This window comes from Pseudorasbora parva, chromosome 2 (genome assembly GCF_024679245.1).
Source record: "Pseudorasbora parva isolate DD20220531a chromosome 2, ASM2467924v1, whole genome shotgun sequence".
Classification (NCBI taxonomy): Eukaryota; Metazoa; Chordata; class Actinopteri; order Cypriniformes; family Gobionidae; genus Pseudorasbora; species Pseudorasbora parva.
The window spans coordinates 36,465,106-36,483,450 of NC_090173.1; the positions used below are offsets into that span (position 1 = coordinate 36,465,106).

General features: G+C 37.7%; 1 protein-coding gene across 1 annotated transcript; it reads right to left on the reverse strand.

The window, feature by feature from the left end:
- Positions 1 to 443: 443 nt before the first annotated feature.
- Positions 444 to 17,885, reverse strand: ppl (periplakin). The gene is made up of 22 exons (XM_067418785.1): positions 17,618 to 17,885; positions 15,457 to 15,556; positions 14,314 to 14,468; positions 14,075 to 14,195; positions 13,854 to 13,973; positions 13,697 to 13,738; positions 13,424 to 13,585; positions 13,143 to 13,250; positions 12,491 to 12,586; positions 12,280 to 12,402; positions 12,008 to 12,154; positions 11,537 to 11,688; positions 11,364 to 11,461; positions 7,307 to 7,464; positions 6,410 to 6,588; positions 6,179 to 6,317; positions 5,893 to 6,086; positions 5,409 to 5,559; positions 5,231 to 5,314; positions 5,022 to 5,138; positions 3,600 to 3,692; positions 444 to 3,496 (listed from the first exon to the last, which is right to left on the reverse strand). The coding sequence occupies exons 1-22, from the start codon at positions 17,665 to 17,667 to the stop codon at positions 827 to 829; spliced, it is 5,259 nt and encodes a 1,752-aa protein (XP_067274886.1). The 5' UTR covers positions 17,668 to 17,885; the 3' UTR covers positions 444 to 826.
- Between the last annotated feature and the right edge of the window lie 460 nt (positions 17,886 to 18,345).

Below are 18,345 nucleotides of genomic sequence, written 5' to 3' on the forward strand. Positions count from 1 at the left end.
TCTAAAGATGTCTTTCACCATGCAATAAGGACACACAATACGGTGTCATGGTGTTGCATGTTTAACACAGACCTGCTTTGATTAAACATTGTTGAGGTAAATTCAGACAATATCAGCTTTTGATAAAGCTCATGTGAAATAACAAAACTGCAGTTGTGGTCAGGTTATCGGTCTAATGCTTAATTTAAATCTACTTCCATTTATCAATTTCCTGCACAATAAATGTCAAAACAAATGATTTACTCTTTTTAAGAGTAATATATTTTAAGTAATCAAAATATTTTTAGTCTTCTCATTTTATTGTGTAAGGTTTGGGAATCATTGGAACCATATATGAAAGACATCTAATGGTTTTGTGAACTAAAAAGTGATTGCAGTGATAGATTGAGCTTTAATTGCTTTATGATAAAGATGAAGGGAAAGAACACAGTACTCAATTTTATCCACAGTTCATTCATGTTTTAATCTCAAACACATGAAATAGAATAGATTAATCTGACTAGTAAAAGTGCAAGAAAAGCAACAGATAGGGCTGTAACTTTATTATTAAGGCACACACTTTATATGCATGTATTAGATCAGATTACAGTGAAACTGAACTAGATTTCAGTAAAACATCCTCAGAGTGTCTTGTCTGCTAATCTTCAATGAAAACACTTCAGGAATAGTGATAGAAACATAAACCCAGATTCAGCACCATAACCATAAAGGAACACCATCTTGCATTGATATAAGAATGCATTTGAAACTAAATACATACTGTATTGAGAAAGGGAATATAACATGTGATTTCAGCTGCATTTTGGGAAAATTCTGGCTAATGGATTTATATGCCTCTGCCTGACAGCATGACACCAAACTCCTGGATGCTTATCTCTTTGTTCTGATATTGTTGCAGCTGACGGTTTGTGATGTGTCCTGCCCTCAGAGCATCATCAATGGAAAACTTCTTGCCTGATTTTCTGTCGTGGAGAACGGACGACTCACCACTCGGACCCTTGACTGTGATCTCCTCCCAATCACACTCTTGACTCTGAAGGTTGACAAACATTTTCCAGTCGATTAGACCAAGCTTGTAAGCCTCCTCAGGCTTCATCTCCTTTCCGGTGTCTGGATCGATGACGACGATTGAACGGCGGAGGTGGCTTTCTCGCTGCTCCCTCTTCACTCTCATTGCAGAGAGACTCTTCTGAAGCTTTTCAATCTCTTCGTCCTTCTCCATTCGGATGCGTTTAAGTTCAGTGAGTTCTCTTTGCAAGGATTCCATTCGAATTTCCAGGTTTCTGCTATTCTCCACCGGAGAGGTCTCAGTGATGTGTCTGGTTTCTTTTGTTGTGATCTGGATTTCGGATTGAAGCTTTCTTAATTCATTCTGTAGGCGCTGGTTCTCCTGCTGTAACTTGTTGCTTTCATCACGAATGTAGTCGAGTTCTTTAGATGACTTTGTATTGGTAAACTCTATCTCGGAAAGCTTCGAGTTTAGGCTGATAATCTCTTGGTCCAGCTCGCGACGTCTCCTCTCCTCTTCTTCAAGGCTTTTCTTTAGCCTTATAATGTCCATCTCTGCATCCGGGTCTCGCTCAACTTGGACTTTTTCAGTTCGCACAACTTTTTCACGCACTTCCGTTCGCTCAAGTATTTCTTGTTGCTGAATCAAGGCATTGTACTCCTTCTCCAAGAGCATACGCTTGTGTCTCTCCTCTTCAACCTGAAGACGAAGAATGGAGTGCTCTTTTTCTTGCTGAGGGTCCTGCTGGAGTACAACCTTTTGCTTTACTGTAACCCTTTCTCTGTTTTCCTTGTCCCTAATCTCTAGTTCATTAAGACGCACTCTCAACCTTTGAATTTCAAGCTCAGCATCTCTGCGGGCTCTGCGTTCACGCTCAAGCTCCTCAAGCTGGACCTCCAAATCAGCCTTTTGAAGCTGCAGCCTTCTTAGCTCTTCTTTCAAGATCTCTCTCTGTTTCTGCTCATTGTTGATATTGAGAGTAAAGGTGTCACATTCTGACTTCAACATTGGATCCAGCTCCATCTTCACTACTTCTTGCTGGACAATCTTTTCCCTCACCTGTGACAAGTCGATCTTCTTAAGCCTGATCCTTTCTTCATTCGCAGCCCTTTCGTTTTCCAGGTCTAAACGTTTCCTTTGTTCCTCAGCCAATTTCCGTTTGAGACTCTCAATCTCCTCCTTGGTTTTAGGATCTTCTCTGTATTGCAGAATTTCATTTACAACCTCTTTAGTCTGAATCTGAGGCTTGGTGTCTTTCCATCTTTGAATCTCATCTTTGAGTTGGAGGATCTCCATCTCAAATTTCTCTGTTTGGTGTGATTTGTCCACAATTTCATTCCTGAGTTTCTCCAGTTCTCTTTCTGTTTCTGGGTCAGTCTTGTATTTGACCACCTCTTTGATAATCTCTTTGACTTCAATTTGTGGGCCTCTGTTTCTTAGCATTGTCAGTTCATCCTGATAGGACCGCAATTGCTGCTCTGAATCTCTGCACCTTCTCTGCTGCTCCACCAGTTCAAGTCGAAGATTTGCCACCTCCGTTTCCGCCTTTGGATCAGGTCGAACAATCTCACGGACTTTCTCCTGAATGATGACCTTCGACTTCTCTTCTTCCAGACTGGTAATCTTTCGTTGAAGGTCTGTTTTTTCTCTCAGCGAAGTGCTACGCTTTGTTTTTTCATCTTCATACTGTCTTCTCAGATTCTCTACCTCTCTCTCCAAAGCAATATCTTTCTCAACCTTCAGGACTTCTTTGATGGAGATCTTTTCCTCAGCCATTGCCTTTTCCTTTTCAAGACGCCTTAATTTCTCTTGCAGGAATCGAAGCTCATCTTCGAGTTCCTTTCTTGTGTTTATTTCTTTTTGTTTCTGGTCAAGCAACAATCTGTACTCGCTCTCAAGTTGAGGGTCATTTTGAACCTTAATAACTTCCTCCTCAGTGATTATTTCCTGCTCCCTGCTTTTCTCTTCTGCAAGAATAGTCACTTGCTTTTGAATCTGAATGATTTCATTTTCTCTGACCATCTTTAGCCGCTTGACTTCCTCTAGCTCTTCTCTTAGTCTCCTGAGTTCTTCCTCCTGCCCCCTGTCCCTCTCAATGCGGAGAACCTCTTTGACTGTATACTGCTGAGCTCCCTCTTTCATTTCGGTCTCAATCCCACGCAGCTTAATACGGAGAGTGTCCAGGTCACTCTCTAGGACACGAGTACTCCTGCTTTCATCTAAGAGCTTCTGCTGAATCCTGTGATATTCTTCATCCAGTTGAGGGTCAGGCACCTTCTTGATGAGCTCTTTCTTGACAATTGTATCTTGCGGTTTCTGGCCCTCTAGTAAATAGATGTCAGTCTGTACACTTTGAATTTCCCTTTCCAGTTGGTCTCTACGCTGTATTTCTTCCTGAAGCTGTTTTTTGATTCTCCAGGGCTCTTCACCTGGGGCTGATGATCTTACAGTCTGGACCTCTTGCTTGATTATTGAAACTTCTGGTTGCTATAAAGTTATAAAATATTGAATGTATACAATACGTTTAAAAAAATGCTTATACATGCCATTCTATGATTATTTGTATGCATAGCATATGATTGTGTTTTACCTGGTTAAGAAGGCTTTGAGTAAACTCTAGGTTCTGCAGTCTCTGCTTGTTCACAGCATTTACTTCAGTGAATTTCGCCTCAATTGCAGATTCCTTTAGAACACAAAATGTTTAAGCTTCAACAGTCAGAAAAAAATTACTATAAAATGTTCTAACTACTTGATCCAGGAAACGGTTTACTTTAAAGGGGGGTGAAACACTCAGTTTCAGTCAATCTCATGTCAATCTTGAGTACCTATAGAATAGTATTGCATCCTTCATATCGCCGAAAAGTCTTTAGTTTTATTATATTTATAAAAGAAATATGGGCTGTACCGAGTCTTTCCAGAAAAAAACGAGCGCCTGGAGGCGTATCGTGTGGGCGGAGCTAAAGAATGATGAGTGCGCACAAAGTGGTGATGTCCTCAAGCGTGGAGAAACTCATGGCTATCGATTTCAGCTAATAGATATATGATCCAGAATCAGATTCGGAGGCTGAAATAAATTGAACAGGAGAAACAGCAACAGCAGTACGTCCGTCTCTGTGGTATGTACTGTATTTAGTGGCCTGTCAACATTTGTGTGTGTTTACTCGCAGTTTATGAGGACATGATTCGGTTTATGGACTATTGTATGCGACTAAACATTAGCAGTAGCAAGCAAAACGGTTTTGCACGTCAGACTAGTGTAACGATATACATAGAACAACAATGGAGTAACCGTTAGCGCATTTGAATGACGAAGCATGCGATCATGTCGTTTACTCACGCAACGATAGCTGACAGCATAGACATTTGAAGCAGTTTTACTCACCGCCTGCTTCCAAAGCAGGACCGAACCTTTATCGCTGGGACAGCGCCATCAAAAACACTTCTTTGGTATGATTTGGTGAAGTCCTGTGACAGCAGTGGCCGTGGAAATCCACTTTGCGACGCGACTGAAGCAATGTTGTGAAGCTTCCCGTCATTTCTGCGTTCAAATCGGTTCAAATGCAGCGATGCCTTCCCGGAATTCTGTGCTGAAGCGTTGAAGTCGCTTGATGTCACCAATAGGAATAAAGTGAAGCGCGGCGCGGTGCGGACTATAACGACATAATTGTTAACGGATGAGTGGATCTGCAGCTGAGAGGATTGTTGATGGGGCGTGCATTTCCTCTCTCGCTCTAGTCACACGGGCGTGCACCCTACCGGGAGGAAGAGCCCGTAAGGCCCATACAAGGACCTTCCGCTCTATCGACGTCAAGTCGACCCATACTCGAAAAAAAACTTGTGAGAAACCGTAAGGAGTATTTTTGACACAGAAATACTCCATCAAACATCCAACATTAGTTTTTGAAACTTTGTCTATGTTTAGGATGAGAATCAAGCTCAGTATGCATGAAACAGCATTTAACCCCCCCTTTAAAAAAAAAAAAATATATATATATATATATATATATATCACCTCTCTATTCACTTTCAGTGCAGGAGATTCAAGTCTGCTCCTTTTGTATGTCTGGGGAACCAAGCCATCTTCAAGGTCAAGAATGGATTTAAACCGCTCCGCTTCATTTTCATAGTCCTGAAAGCCATAGCACAAAGGAGTTCACATGGCTTTGCATAAACATGATAGTAGGATAATTCTCTGTAGGTAATACACTGAGATTTTAGTACCTTGACAGCTTGCTGATAAAGCTGTGCATTTCTAGACACATTGTTCAGGTCTGATTCCTTTCTTGCGATGTCAGAGAGCAAACTCTGTACATTTTCAAACATAGTTTTGGTAAATACATTTTATTTGTAATATTACAATGCAATTATTTTAAATGAAGGAAATTAATAAAGAACTTACTCTTTGATTTTTCAGTTTCACTTCAATCTGTTTGATGTCATCCGTTTCACGTGGCTCATAGTTTGGTACTCGAGAAAGCCAGCTATTGAGGTTGTCATAGTCATTGTGGTAATTGGAGTAGGCTGTTTTGGCTCTTTGCAGACTTTGGGCTCTGTAAATATTTAATAACTATTTTAATTTTAAGTTGTAAAAAATTAACATTAATGTATGCGTTATGAGCAAAAATGAATTAACAGCGAACAGCACATTTATAAATGAAAATTGATTATTAAATGATGTTCATGATACAACATTTTTACAACTAATATTGAACCTTGCTGTAAAGTAAACACTAATGCTAAAAAAAATAATACTATTTATTTTAGGAGTAATATGAATAATATAAATCACAGTAAGCAATAGACTAATCTACAGAATTGAATTATGCCATTTGTTTTTAAAGTACACTCCCATTTGAAATAACTTTTGTTTAATATGAACTCACCTGGCATCAGTCTGTCTGTTCAGGTTGTCAAAGCGTTTGGCGAGTTTCTGAACATCAGCCTCTTGCCTCTCAATATCAGGGCAATGCTCTTGCACTTTGTTGGCCATATTGTTGCAGCTGGCCTTGGCTTCTCTCAGGTTCTGCTCACTCTCTGTGATAATAGATCTTTTGCTCCTCAGCTCAGATGCAATGTCCTGGACACAAGAATACATCAGACATAAGTACATAGTGAATCTTGGAAAAAAATAATCAAAGAAAAATAAATGCCATGGATTACAAAGCTTACCGCCAATTCACGCTGAGTCTTCTCCAATGAGGTAGGATCAGATGGGGCAACCTCCTCTCTTGCTAGTTTGTTTTCATAGGTGGACAGCAGAGTTTTGCCATTCTGCAGAGAATTCTCCAGCTGATAGGAGTTCTGCAGTCTACAAAAGTGCAATTTGTAGGTTCACAATTTAAGTTCTCATTTAGCATGACATTCTTGAATTCTGTTGCATAAAAAAGGAGGTGTACTTACTTATCACCTGCACACTTCAACAGCAAATCGACTTTGTTGTATTTTTTGTTAGTCTCATCCACCTTGGAGTAGAGCTGTGGTGCGCTTGAACATTTAGGAGAGGATCTGAGGAAAGTCTCAGCCTCCTGTAATTTCGCAGACTTTTCTGGCTCTATTTTACGAACAGCAGAAGTAATGTCCTACAAAGAAAATACTGGATTATGGCAAGATCAAAATGTCATTTGCCTCCGAAATAAAGGGTCAGAAGTAATGCTCTTGTGTTTAAATTTTAAATTCTGTTTGGACACTATTAAGTATGCCATTAATCCCATATAATACTGTTTTGCACTATTAAGTATGCTGTGTTGATGATAGACATGAGAACAAATTAGGTGTATGTGCAGTTTATCTTTCATCTTTTATTGGATTTGAATGCCTGTTCACACCACGAATGATAACTACGAAAGTAACTATAACAATAGCTATAATAGCTTAGATTCAACACCAGCGGACAATATCGTTCTGTTGCTGCTTAGTGCATGATGCAGTTTATGTTGTCTGTCGCTTTAAATATTTGAGAACGCTTGTTTTTATTGTTCATCAGCTGGAAAAAAAATCCTTCTGAAAGTGATTCCAATAATATAGTTTCACTGTGTCGCTGTTGTTATAGTGGACTCTGCTATTCTTTTAGATTTAAAATGTTATATCTTATCCTATGTCATTATAGTTATCGTTCTTGGTGTGAACAGACCATGTGACTTTCTGTTTAAAAACAATTGAGAACCATGTACTAATGTGACTGAACTATCTAAATCTATCAGAATTAATTTAATGAACATTATTAGGATGAAACTCGTTATAAAATGTACATTTAGTCAGACACATGACACGTGTTGTCCACAACAGAATAAATACTACCTTTATGTCCTGTAGCCTATCAGCACTGTCTTGAACAGGACGTGTTTGCTCCAGTGGAGGGCGCACGCGAGAGTAAATAGCCTTCTCCTGCTTATCCAGATCACTGACCACTTTATCCAGTCCTGCCATCAGTTGACGGCATTGCTGCTCTTGTTTATCTGAGGATGGATCACATGCATATATTGCAGTATATTAAAGCATGTAAAGACAAACTATTGTATATCTACAAAATAGTGCCCTTTTTGGTCTTTATATGTAGCATCACTCTTCACTTATGAAAGGAAAATATATTTACCAATATACAATTACTTGAAATAGATTATATTATTTTACAATATATTTGAAATACATGGAATAATATATTGATGGAACATATATTATACAAAATATTATATATTCATGTAATATATTGCAAATGATTGCCGCTATCAATATATTCAACACGAATATATAATATGCGTTTATATATCTCAAAATATATGCAATTTTATATTTATAAATACCCGCCATATTGTATTCCCATTTATATGGGAAATTGGATTAACAATATACATGTAAATATAGTGTCACACATTTATATACACACTGCATGGCACAGCTATATAGCCTAAATAAAACAGTGAAGACAAACATCTTTATTACACAAATAACAGTTTTATTGAAACAAAGTTGCAGAGACCACATTCACCCTTTATTGTAAATTTAAAAAATTTATAAAGATATTTTTTTTCCTGAAAATTGTAGTTGTACAAAACGTACTTTGCCCTTAAATTGCAGAAAGGTGATGAAGTACGGGCTGCGCAATGCTTGAGTGGGAAGGTGCGAATCAGGCACGAGGAGAGGTTAAATAGGGAAAGTGTCACAAGCAATGCCTTTAATAGGCCTGTGTAGCTCTCTACCTCAAATTAGGTTTAGTATCTATGCCGGATTTAAATAAAATAAAGGTGGCTTTAATTGTTAATATGGTATAAAAGTTTGCATATATATTGCAGGTTGCATATTTATTAAGTATTCATATATATTTTAGATTTTACATGTACATTTACTGTATATATCACCATATATTTACATACACTGTATGTGCATGTTCCCATTTATGTACATATTGTCACAATTCACCAGTGTGAGTGCACGTGATCACCGCCAGAGGGCACTCCAACCTGGAGTGTCATTCTATCATAGGCTACATTACCCATAATCCTTTGCATGGACTCATTAGCACTCATTGTTTACACCTGTGTTTTATTACCTCATTACCTCTGCCTATACACACACACACACACACACACACACACACACACACACACACTGCATACCAATTCGCCTACTTATACTACGTCCTAATAGTATGTACTCTTTTTGTGAAGAAAAAGTATATACTTTTGAGTGTGTAGCAGAAAAGTATGCAAGCTTCGGGACATACTACTTTGCCATCTTTAACGGACTCTGTCGCTTAGTTACGTGCATCCCATCACCGTTTAACTGCCCTGTCAATCATCATCAGATTCGTCACAGTTCAAATCCTCCACATTCAGTTTAATCTCCTACCGTATCGGAGAGAAATGTAGCCGCTCGTTGATCTACCATTTGTGGTTCTTTAATGCAGAGACTCTCCTCATGTGTTTGCAGTTTAAATATAATGATGCATTTAATAGTTAATGGCCAAACGTGTCATTACAAAAGTTCACAATGCTGCTGCAGGTGAAATATAATGTGGACAACACTGAATAAATATATTTTTGTCAGGTTAAATATTGATAGTTGGTCACTCAAACCCCTTTATCTAAACTTCTCTACTTAACCATCGGACTCGCACATCCATCATGTTTGTAGTTTTTTAACGCTTTTTATCTGCGTTTGTAGTTCTAATCGAATCCTCGTCGAAATCGCAATGGGTTGTGGGCAATATCAGCCGTTAGAGCGCACATCGATCCGTACTTCGAATTCGGAGCGGAAATAGTAAACTATCCGGTATCTTTGGAATACTCTTTTCAACATACTACGATTTGGGACATACTGATTCTATTTTCGAAAACGATTTAGTATGGATAGTATGCGAATTGGGACGCAGGGACACACACACACACACACACGTTCACGTAGTTTATTGTGAAGTCTTGTCTCACACCAGCAGTATCCCTGGTTTCTTGGGTCTTGGTTTTTGGATTTCATGCCTGCTCTGTGGATTACCTGTTTGCCTGATTGGACTCCTACCTTTGTATGACCTTTTGCCTTTTGTCAGACTACGATTGTGGATTAACCTTTAAATAAAGTTGCATTTGGATCCTCAACCTGTGTCTCTCAGAGCAGTTTTGTGACATACATTTTAAATACATGTAGTAATGTATGCACAATATATTCCACAATATATTGAACACATATACACTCAACTAAAGGATTATTAGGAACACCATACTAATACTGTGTTTGACCCTCTTTCGCCTTCAGAACTGCCTTAATTCTATGTGGCGTTGATTCAACAAGGTGCTGAAAGCATTCTTTAGAAATGTTGGCCCATATTGATAGGATAGAATCTCCAGTTGATGGAGATTTGTGGGATGCACATCCAGGGCACGAAGCTCTCGTTCCACCACATCCTAAAGATGCTCTATTGGGTTGAGATCTGGTGACTGTGGGGCCATTTTAGTACAGTGAGCTCATTGTCATGATAAAGAAACCAATTTGAAATGATTCAAGGTTTATGACATGGTGCATTATCCTGCTGGAAGTAGCCATCAGAGTACATGGTGGTCATAAAGGGATTGACAGGGTCAGAAACAATGCTCAGGTAGGCTGTGGCATTTAAACGATGCCCAATTGGCACTAAGGGGCCTAAAGTGTGCCAAGAAAACCTCCCCCACACCAATACACCACCACCAGCAGCCTTCACAGTGGTAACAAGGCATGATGGATCCATGCTCTCATTCTGTTTACGTCATATTCTGACTCTACCATCTGAATGTCTCAACAGAAATCGAGACTCAGACCAGGCAGCATTTTTCACTCTTCAACTGTCCAATTTTGGTGAGCTTGTGCAAATTGTAGCCTCTTTTTCCTATTTGTAGTGGAGATGAGTGGTACCCAGTGGGGTCTTCTGCTGTTGTAGCCCATCTGCCTCAAGGTTGTGTGTGTTGTGGCTTCACAAATGTTTTGCTGCATACCTCAGTTGTAACGATTGGTTATTTCAGTCAAAGTTGCTCTTCTATCAGCTTGAATCAGTCAGCCTATTCTCCTCTGACCTCTAGCATCAACAAGGCATTTTCACCCACAGGACTGCTGGATGTTTTTCCCTTTTCACACCATTCTTTGTAAACCCTAGAAATGGTTGTGCGTGAAAATCCCAGTAACTGAGCAGATTGTGAAATACTCAGACCGGCCCGTCTGGCACCAACAACCATGCCACGCTCAAAATTGCTTAAATCACCTTTCTTTCCCATTCTGACATTCAGTTTGAAGTTCAGGAAATTGTCTTGACCAGGACCACACCCCTAAATGCATTGAAGCAACTGCCATGTGATTTGTTGATTAGATCATTGCATTAATGAGAAATTGAACAGGTGTTCCTAATAATCCTTTAGGTGAGTGTATTTCATGTATATATTTCCATATAATTTTACATATATTTAAAATATATTCCACAATATATTGAAACCATATGTACATATAGTTCATGTATATATTTTAACATTTATATATTCTTAAACATACGTGACACTATTTCTGCACATATATTGTTAATACATTTTCCCATATAAATCAAAATACGGCTGATGTTTATTAATATAAAATTGCATATATTCGGAGATATATAAACACATATATATTTATGTTTAATATACTGCAATATATTGATAGTAGCAATCATTTGTATATTTAGCAATATATTACATTATAATATATTGTTTAATATATGTACCAACAATATATTATTCCATGCATTTCCAATATATAATATATTGGAAAATAATATATCATATTTCAATTAATATATTTTCCTTTTGTAAGGGTTTGATAGAGCTCTGCATCTAAGTTTATCATAATATGATAAAACCTTTACCTCCTGTACTCTCCTTCCTTAGCTCTGCCAGTCGTGCCAGTAGTGCAGATTTGCTGCTGGCTACTTTCTGCTTGATGCTTTTGTGCTGTTTTATCAGACTGTAAAAATGTTTTCATATTAGACACAACTGACACATTTACAAATTACATATACAGATATCAAGGAATACCCACTTGTCAGCAACAGCCACAGCCTCAGGGTCAGTTGGCGGGATTATGAAGCACACTCCAGGAGCACTCATGGTGCGGCCAGTTGCATCCTTCACGTCCCATTTGGGCCCATTGTTCCTGAGCAGGGTGTACCGCTCCCCTCGCAAAATTGAACCCTGTGTTCGTCAAAATAAGAAAAGTAAGCTCTGTTTCAACTTGATATTGCAGGGGGAAAAAAAACAAATTCCTTAAATAAATGTGAAATCCGTACAAAATCCCCTGCACACGTCTCCAGAGGTTTATATGAGATGAATCGTTTGGGTGAAGGCCGTCTTAAGGATTTAAATACATTAGATGGGGGAATCCGAAACCCGAGCAGAGACAGAGTGTAACGGTTTTCTGTGCTTACTCATGATAATAGCTGATGTTTCACTGACTGGTATTAGCGGAGCTCTAAGCCGCATACATAGACAGAGCGGGAGCTCAAACCCATACCTCATTAGCCTCGTATTCACACAGAGCCTCGATAGGAAGCAGTTTCTGAGGAGTCTCCCTGCGGTACTTCAGAGGGAGCACCTGCAGGCTGCGCTTCTGAAGACCTTTCAGTCGTTCGTCAAAATGATCCATGGCCTTTGCCTGATCCTGTCAATACAAACACTGGCAGCCTTAGATAGTGAAGACACCTTTTAATTAATTAATAATTTAATATACAAATTATATGAATTAAGAAGAAACGCAAAGGTGCCAAACTAAACAAATATATTTACATCCAGGTCAGCAATCAGCCCCTCCATCTGGTACATGTCTTTAAACTCTGGATTATACTTCTGGTTGATCTCGGTCTCCAGGCGCTTCAACAAATCGTTGGTGTCTCTTGCATCCTTGTGGAACTGGAATAAAAAGAATAATGCAACTGAGCAAGTCTGAAAGCAATGTGGAATATGGAACAGGAAATGATTGTGTAAAATGTAGACTGACTTTGTGGTAGTCATCCATGTTCTTGAGGTGGTTCTCTTCACAGATGAGCAGGTTGAGGTATTCCTTCCAATCTGCATGCACAGCATCCATGTGTGCCTAAAACCAATATATGTTTTAGAATAAGTTAATACTAACTTTAAATGTAATATTTAGATATAAATAGTTTTATTGTGCACTGAAGTAATATTTTAAGTTTAGTTTATTTACAGTCATTGCCAGTTTCCCTAATGAGAACAATCCCACTCCCACTCCCAGTCCAAGCTTTATAAAAATTCACATGTCTTTAATCCACATTATTATAATTTATGGTGGTTTATTTTAATATTTTAAATATGAAGCAGATTATTGTGGTTCCAACAGGATCACACCCTTCATTATATACATGCTGTTTCGCTCAACTATGGTCAAGAGAAAATGTCTGAAATCGAAATTTGTATCATTTTTTCTTATTCTATATTTTACTGCATACTACTATAGTGTCATGCAATTATTCACTGTAAACTGTACAGTTACAAAAATGACATCCCATATTTCCTGAAACAGTGGCAATGTATTTTAATAGCAATGGTGTAGCAACCACAATTGCCAGAGTTTCACTGAAAATTTAATGGGGAATAAATTAATCATTATAGCAAACAGCTTTTAATATTACCCCAATGACATTTTTTCCCGGATGGTTCTGCTCAATAAGTTCCTCTCCATCTTCATTCAGCTGGGTGATGGTTTTCTCCTTAGACTCCAGACACTTGCTGATGAAGTTCTGATGAAGATGTCAAGCAGCATGTTAAAAATATGTTCATAATTAGTTATGCATTTATAAGCATTTCAGTACTATAATCATATGATTTGCAGGAGAAATCATGAATCATGAAAGCATATTCAAAAGTCTTGGTGCCATCTATAATTGTATTACCTATGGCTTCTAAGGCTTACCTCGTACTGCCTCTTTCGGGCAGGGTAGTCCAGGTTGTTGTCGCTCCAGTCATATGTGATTCGCTCTTCAGCTTGCTGGTCCATCCAGTAGAGCTCGTTGGTGCAGCGCTGCATGTAATCTCTCAGACTGAGCAGGTTCTTCTGACGGGCAGCGGAGCTCGCCTGCAATGGACATGGTAAATTCCTCAATGTTTTGAGGCACGAATGAATTGACAACTAACTCTTTACTAGTACATCTTCAGTGGAAATTAAAGGCAGAAAGTGAAGTCTCACCAGTAGTTTGTTGTACTTCGCCTGCTGGCCATCCACACCATCCTGTTATGCAAGTAAACAAATGAGTCACAGATGCCACTCGCATGACTATTCAAAAGAGTCAAATATTATTTTTGTATTGCACTGAATTTTAAACCATCAGTAAAAAAAAAAATACCCGGTCTGCTGTGATATACGGAGCCAATGCCTCAACTTCACTGTGGAAAATATTGTGCTCCTCCACTTCATTCTCGATGGTGGGCAGATCTTGTCCGAATCCTTTGTTGTTCACATTTGCCTATACAGTATATTCGAACATATTTTAACATTTGAATCATTTGCATTTGAAATCATATATTCAACAGAAAGATACAGAGAGAGGTATGTTTAGATACACACCAGTTTCTCATCAATCATCTTTCCCCAGTTGACGGTGGGAACCTGCTCGGATCGTGTGATGTGGTAAATGCGATCATGATCCTCGCGGAGCTTCATCACACGCACTCGCAGCTGTTTCATACTTTTTCAATGAGGAAAAAAAGAATGAGTCATCCACAATCCCATAGCATAAGCATTCGCAGCATAAAACATGAGATGCTTTTGGATATTTCATTTTAAAGGTGGCTATGTAGACTCACTCCTTCTCAATCATCTCAGCCTGAGGGTGCTGCAAACGAGTGGCTTGGGCTGCATCAGCATCCAGGCTATTCAGTAGATCCAATGAGGTCAGGATCCTCTTGTTGGTATCCTCCTGATACAAGGGTGGCTTGCTCTCATTGATCTTCTTGATATCCTAGAAGCATCAATGAGCACAACAGATAATTAAAGTTATGTAACAATAGTTAAAGGGATAGTTCACAATGTCATTCCAAACCTGTATGACTTTCTTTGATCTGTGTAGCCTAACACAAAAAGAGGATGTTTTGAAAAATGTCCAAGTGGTTACATTTAGTTTATTTACAGTCACTGCAGTTTTACCTAATGTGTTCTAGCCCAGTGTCTTCCTACTTTACCACCAATGGATTTGTTCTACATGGAAAAACAACGTGCTTTCATCTGTGTAACGCAAAATAAGCTATTTTGAAAAATGTCTAAGTGTTTTCTGTTGTTTTGTACCCCACTGAATCTCAGTGTAGAGACAAAAAAAGTTGAAACAAAATTCTTAAAAATATCAACTTTTGAGCTACACAGAAGTTTGAAATTAAATGAGGGCAAATAATTTTGGGTGAACTATCCCTGTTTTTTTCCCATTGGTATACACCAGTTGTTAATGCTAACTAAAACTACAAAAAAATAGTTTTCATTCATTGAAATAAAAGCTTAAATAAAATAAAATATAAATATCAGATGGAAAAACTTGTATGTATGGGAAAATTAAAATGTAGACTTGGTAATATAACAATATAGAATTGGATATAAACGATATCAAATTAATTAGGTTGAAATACTAAAATGATTAAAACTAAAATAATAATGAATTAAAGCTATGAAGATATATAAAACAAAAACTATTTAAATGACAAAAATACATAACTAAAAACTAAAAAAAACTAAAATGAAAAATAAAACTAAAAGCCAATTCAAGATATTGATAAATACTACAATAGTATAAAAATAATACTAATGTAACACTGACATACACTTTCCACTATTTTAACTCAAATAACCCTGCACAGACCTATTTAAAGATGGCATTAACATGCTTAGTGGTGGGAAGACAGTAGGAGTGACTAACTCTCAAGCTTTGGTTTGTAATCCACAGAAGCGTTTACTGTACTTACCCTATTGAGATTCTGCTCTGTCTCGATGATGTTCTTTTCCACCTTGTCTGCATTCCTCTGTAACTTGTCAATCAGGCTGGTCAAATCACTCTCAGTTAATCTGAGGTGAAAAAACAAGAAGTTCGTTTTTTTGTGGGGAGCAGATTGATACAGTTTCAGTGAGGCAAATGTGCAAGTTTCGGTTTGCATTTTCCAAAAATACTGCAGCAAATATAGTAGGTTTGTCATGCTGAATCTCTGGATTTAGGACAGCACAGAACACCTCACTTTACTTATCTGTCATGCTGAGGTGCTCTGAAAATAAATACAGGACTTGAAACACTTTCATTCCACATCATCTGGTACAGACTTGTGACAGATCTGTTAGGAGAACCATGGTGCTAACACAAAATATTGCCTCAGCTGAACCGTACTGAAAAAAAATTGCTGTTCTTCATAACCCAAGCCTAGCATAGTCGAGTGCATTATGCGAATTCTAGAAAAATATTGTTTGATAGTGCATGGTAGACATGACTAAACTTGATCAGAAAACAAATTACACACCTTGGGCCGTATTTGCCTTTAGGACAATGCATGCATGAATCATTAATAATAAGGTTAGTGCATGTTAATGGCAGTTATAAATATTACACACTGACTAAAATGATAATATCATGAATAAGAAAAGAAAACATTTTGTGTTCATTTGAGGTGAAAAAACAACAAAACAAGTTATGAGTGAGATATGTAAATGAGGCTGATAATTACAAAAAGGTGGCTTTAATGAGGGCGTTAGAAACTCAAACAGGTCTAACTGGTTTAATTCACATGTAAGAAGGTTAAAGAGACTTTTCATGACACCTGAAATAAATGCATCTGTACGTGAAACCTATCAAAATGTATGGAAAAACACAGCTGGACAGTTAAGAAAGATTATGCAACCAATGTTGCCAATGTATTTAATCAAAAAGCAAATATTAAAGTTCAATAGAAAAACAAAGCTATATATCAATCTATAGATTTCTTTTTCTGTTCAGAGAAAATTATTTAATCTGATTTGATAACAAGCTCTGGGTGTGCCAAGTAATTATTTGATGCTCGTTTCCCTTCCCTAGAGGTGTTCCCATATACAAAATATACAAATGCAAAAACATAAACTGAGAAATCTGGACATCTTAAGAACAGTGTTATGAGACAGACTAAGGGTTGTCCTTTTATAGCTCACTGCAAACAAACTGCCCATATCTCTGTGTCATGCCTTGTTTCTGTCAAAAGCAGACAGGCAAGTCACAAAACTTGGCACATTTGACACTGAGGGACCCATTGTGCATAGCACAGTCAAACACCCCAAAATTACCTAAACAGAAAACTATGTGTTTGGGAAAACCTTTTTTTTTTTCCTTCTTTTTTTTTTGGTACAACATCTGAAACCAATAAAATAATCAAACTGAAACCATATTCCCAGACTAAAATCTTTCACAGTTGCAGTGAACTACCCTGCATTGGTTTCACTATATTAGTGTCCAACATTGAGTCCTGCTGGAATGAAGCTCAAGGCTAGACTCATCTCTCAAACCATCAGCAGTCTGAGCTTGTTTGAACTTGAATTTGTCACTCTGATTAAACGTTTACCCTTAACCAATCGCCTTTCTTTAAGAATTCCCTACATATGTTGACTCCAGCCTGCACTGATGTTATTTGTGAACTATGCAACAAGAATGATACAATGTTGTTTAGTGTTAAATCATAATATTAATAAATTAAAAATAATAACAATAAATTAATTAAAATAAATAATACATTTAAATGACAAGTGTATATTCCTCTAATATCCGTCTACACTAGGCTACTCTGTTCAATATAGCCTATGATAATAACGCTAGTCACAGACAGTATTAGCAAGCTACATTGAAAAGTTATCCAACCTGTTACAGCGCCACACCCTTACTACAGTAACCTCACGTCAAGCCAAACATTATTATTTCTTTTTTTTTAGCAGAAACTGATATTTTAAGTTACATTTTATGTTGTGAACCGTGGATAAAGAACTTCAAACCAAACGACAATAAAACGCAAACTAATTAAAACACTCGCGCGCTCCGTTATGACTCCACAATAAAGCGAATGAAAGACCTCATCCCAACAAAACGTCAAAGGGAAAGTGTATCCGGTTGACACTAACCTTTTTTCTGTGATGGTCACATTGCTCTTTGCAGTCCTTTTCTTGAACATGATGACAGTTGCGGAGTTTCTCCAACACCCGTCTAGTTGCTAAAATGGCACAGGTAGGATTCCACTCTGGTGTTTGTCGTTCAACTAGCTACCTGAAACGTCTTCCAGGACAGCTACACCTCAGTTTACACAACGCCCACAAAGAACGAAACAGCAACTACTCCCACGAACACGAGCTCTCGCTGTCCGTCAAGGTTAGTCTTGCTTAAAAAACACCAAGCCCATTTAAAGTACGGGCTGGTGTCCGCCCCTTTCTGAAAGACATACCTGCAGCCTATCGAAACACAGGCGTCGTCCCCGTCTCTTCAGTTTCACGGGATACAGGCTGGAATAATATACACAACTTTTATAGTATTCTTTTTCATTCAGAAAAGCAAGCAACAGCTTGATACCTATTCAATGTTTTATAAACTATAATTTAACATAAACATATGCAAAATTATATTAAAAAAATTACATTCATATGGAATATTGCAGTATTTTTTATTTAGCCTATTTAAATTATGTATCTGTGCACATCTTTATTTCCCCTCATAATATTGAATCTAAATTTAATTTAATTTAATTTAATTTAATTTAATTTAATTTAATTTAATTTAATTTAATCTCTTCTCTTCTCTTCTCTTCTCTTCTCTTCTCTTCTCTTCTCTTCTCTTCTCTTCTCTTCTCTTCTCTTCT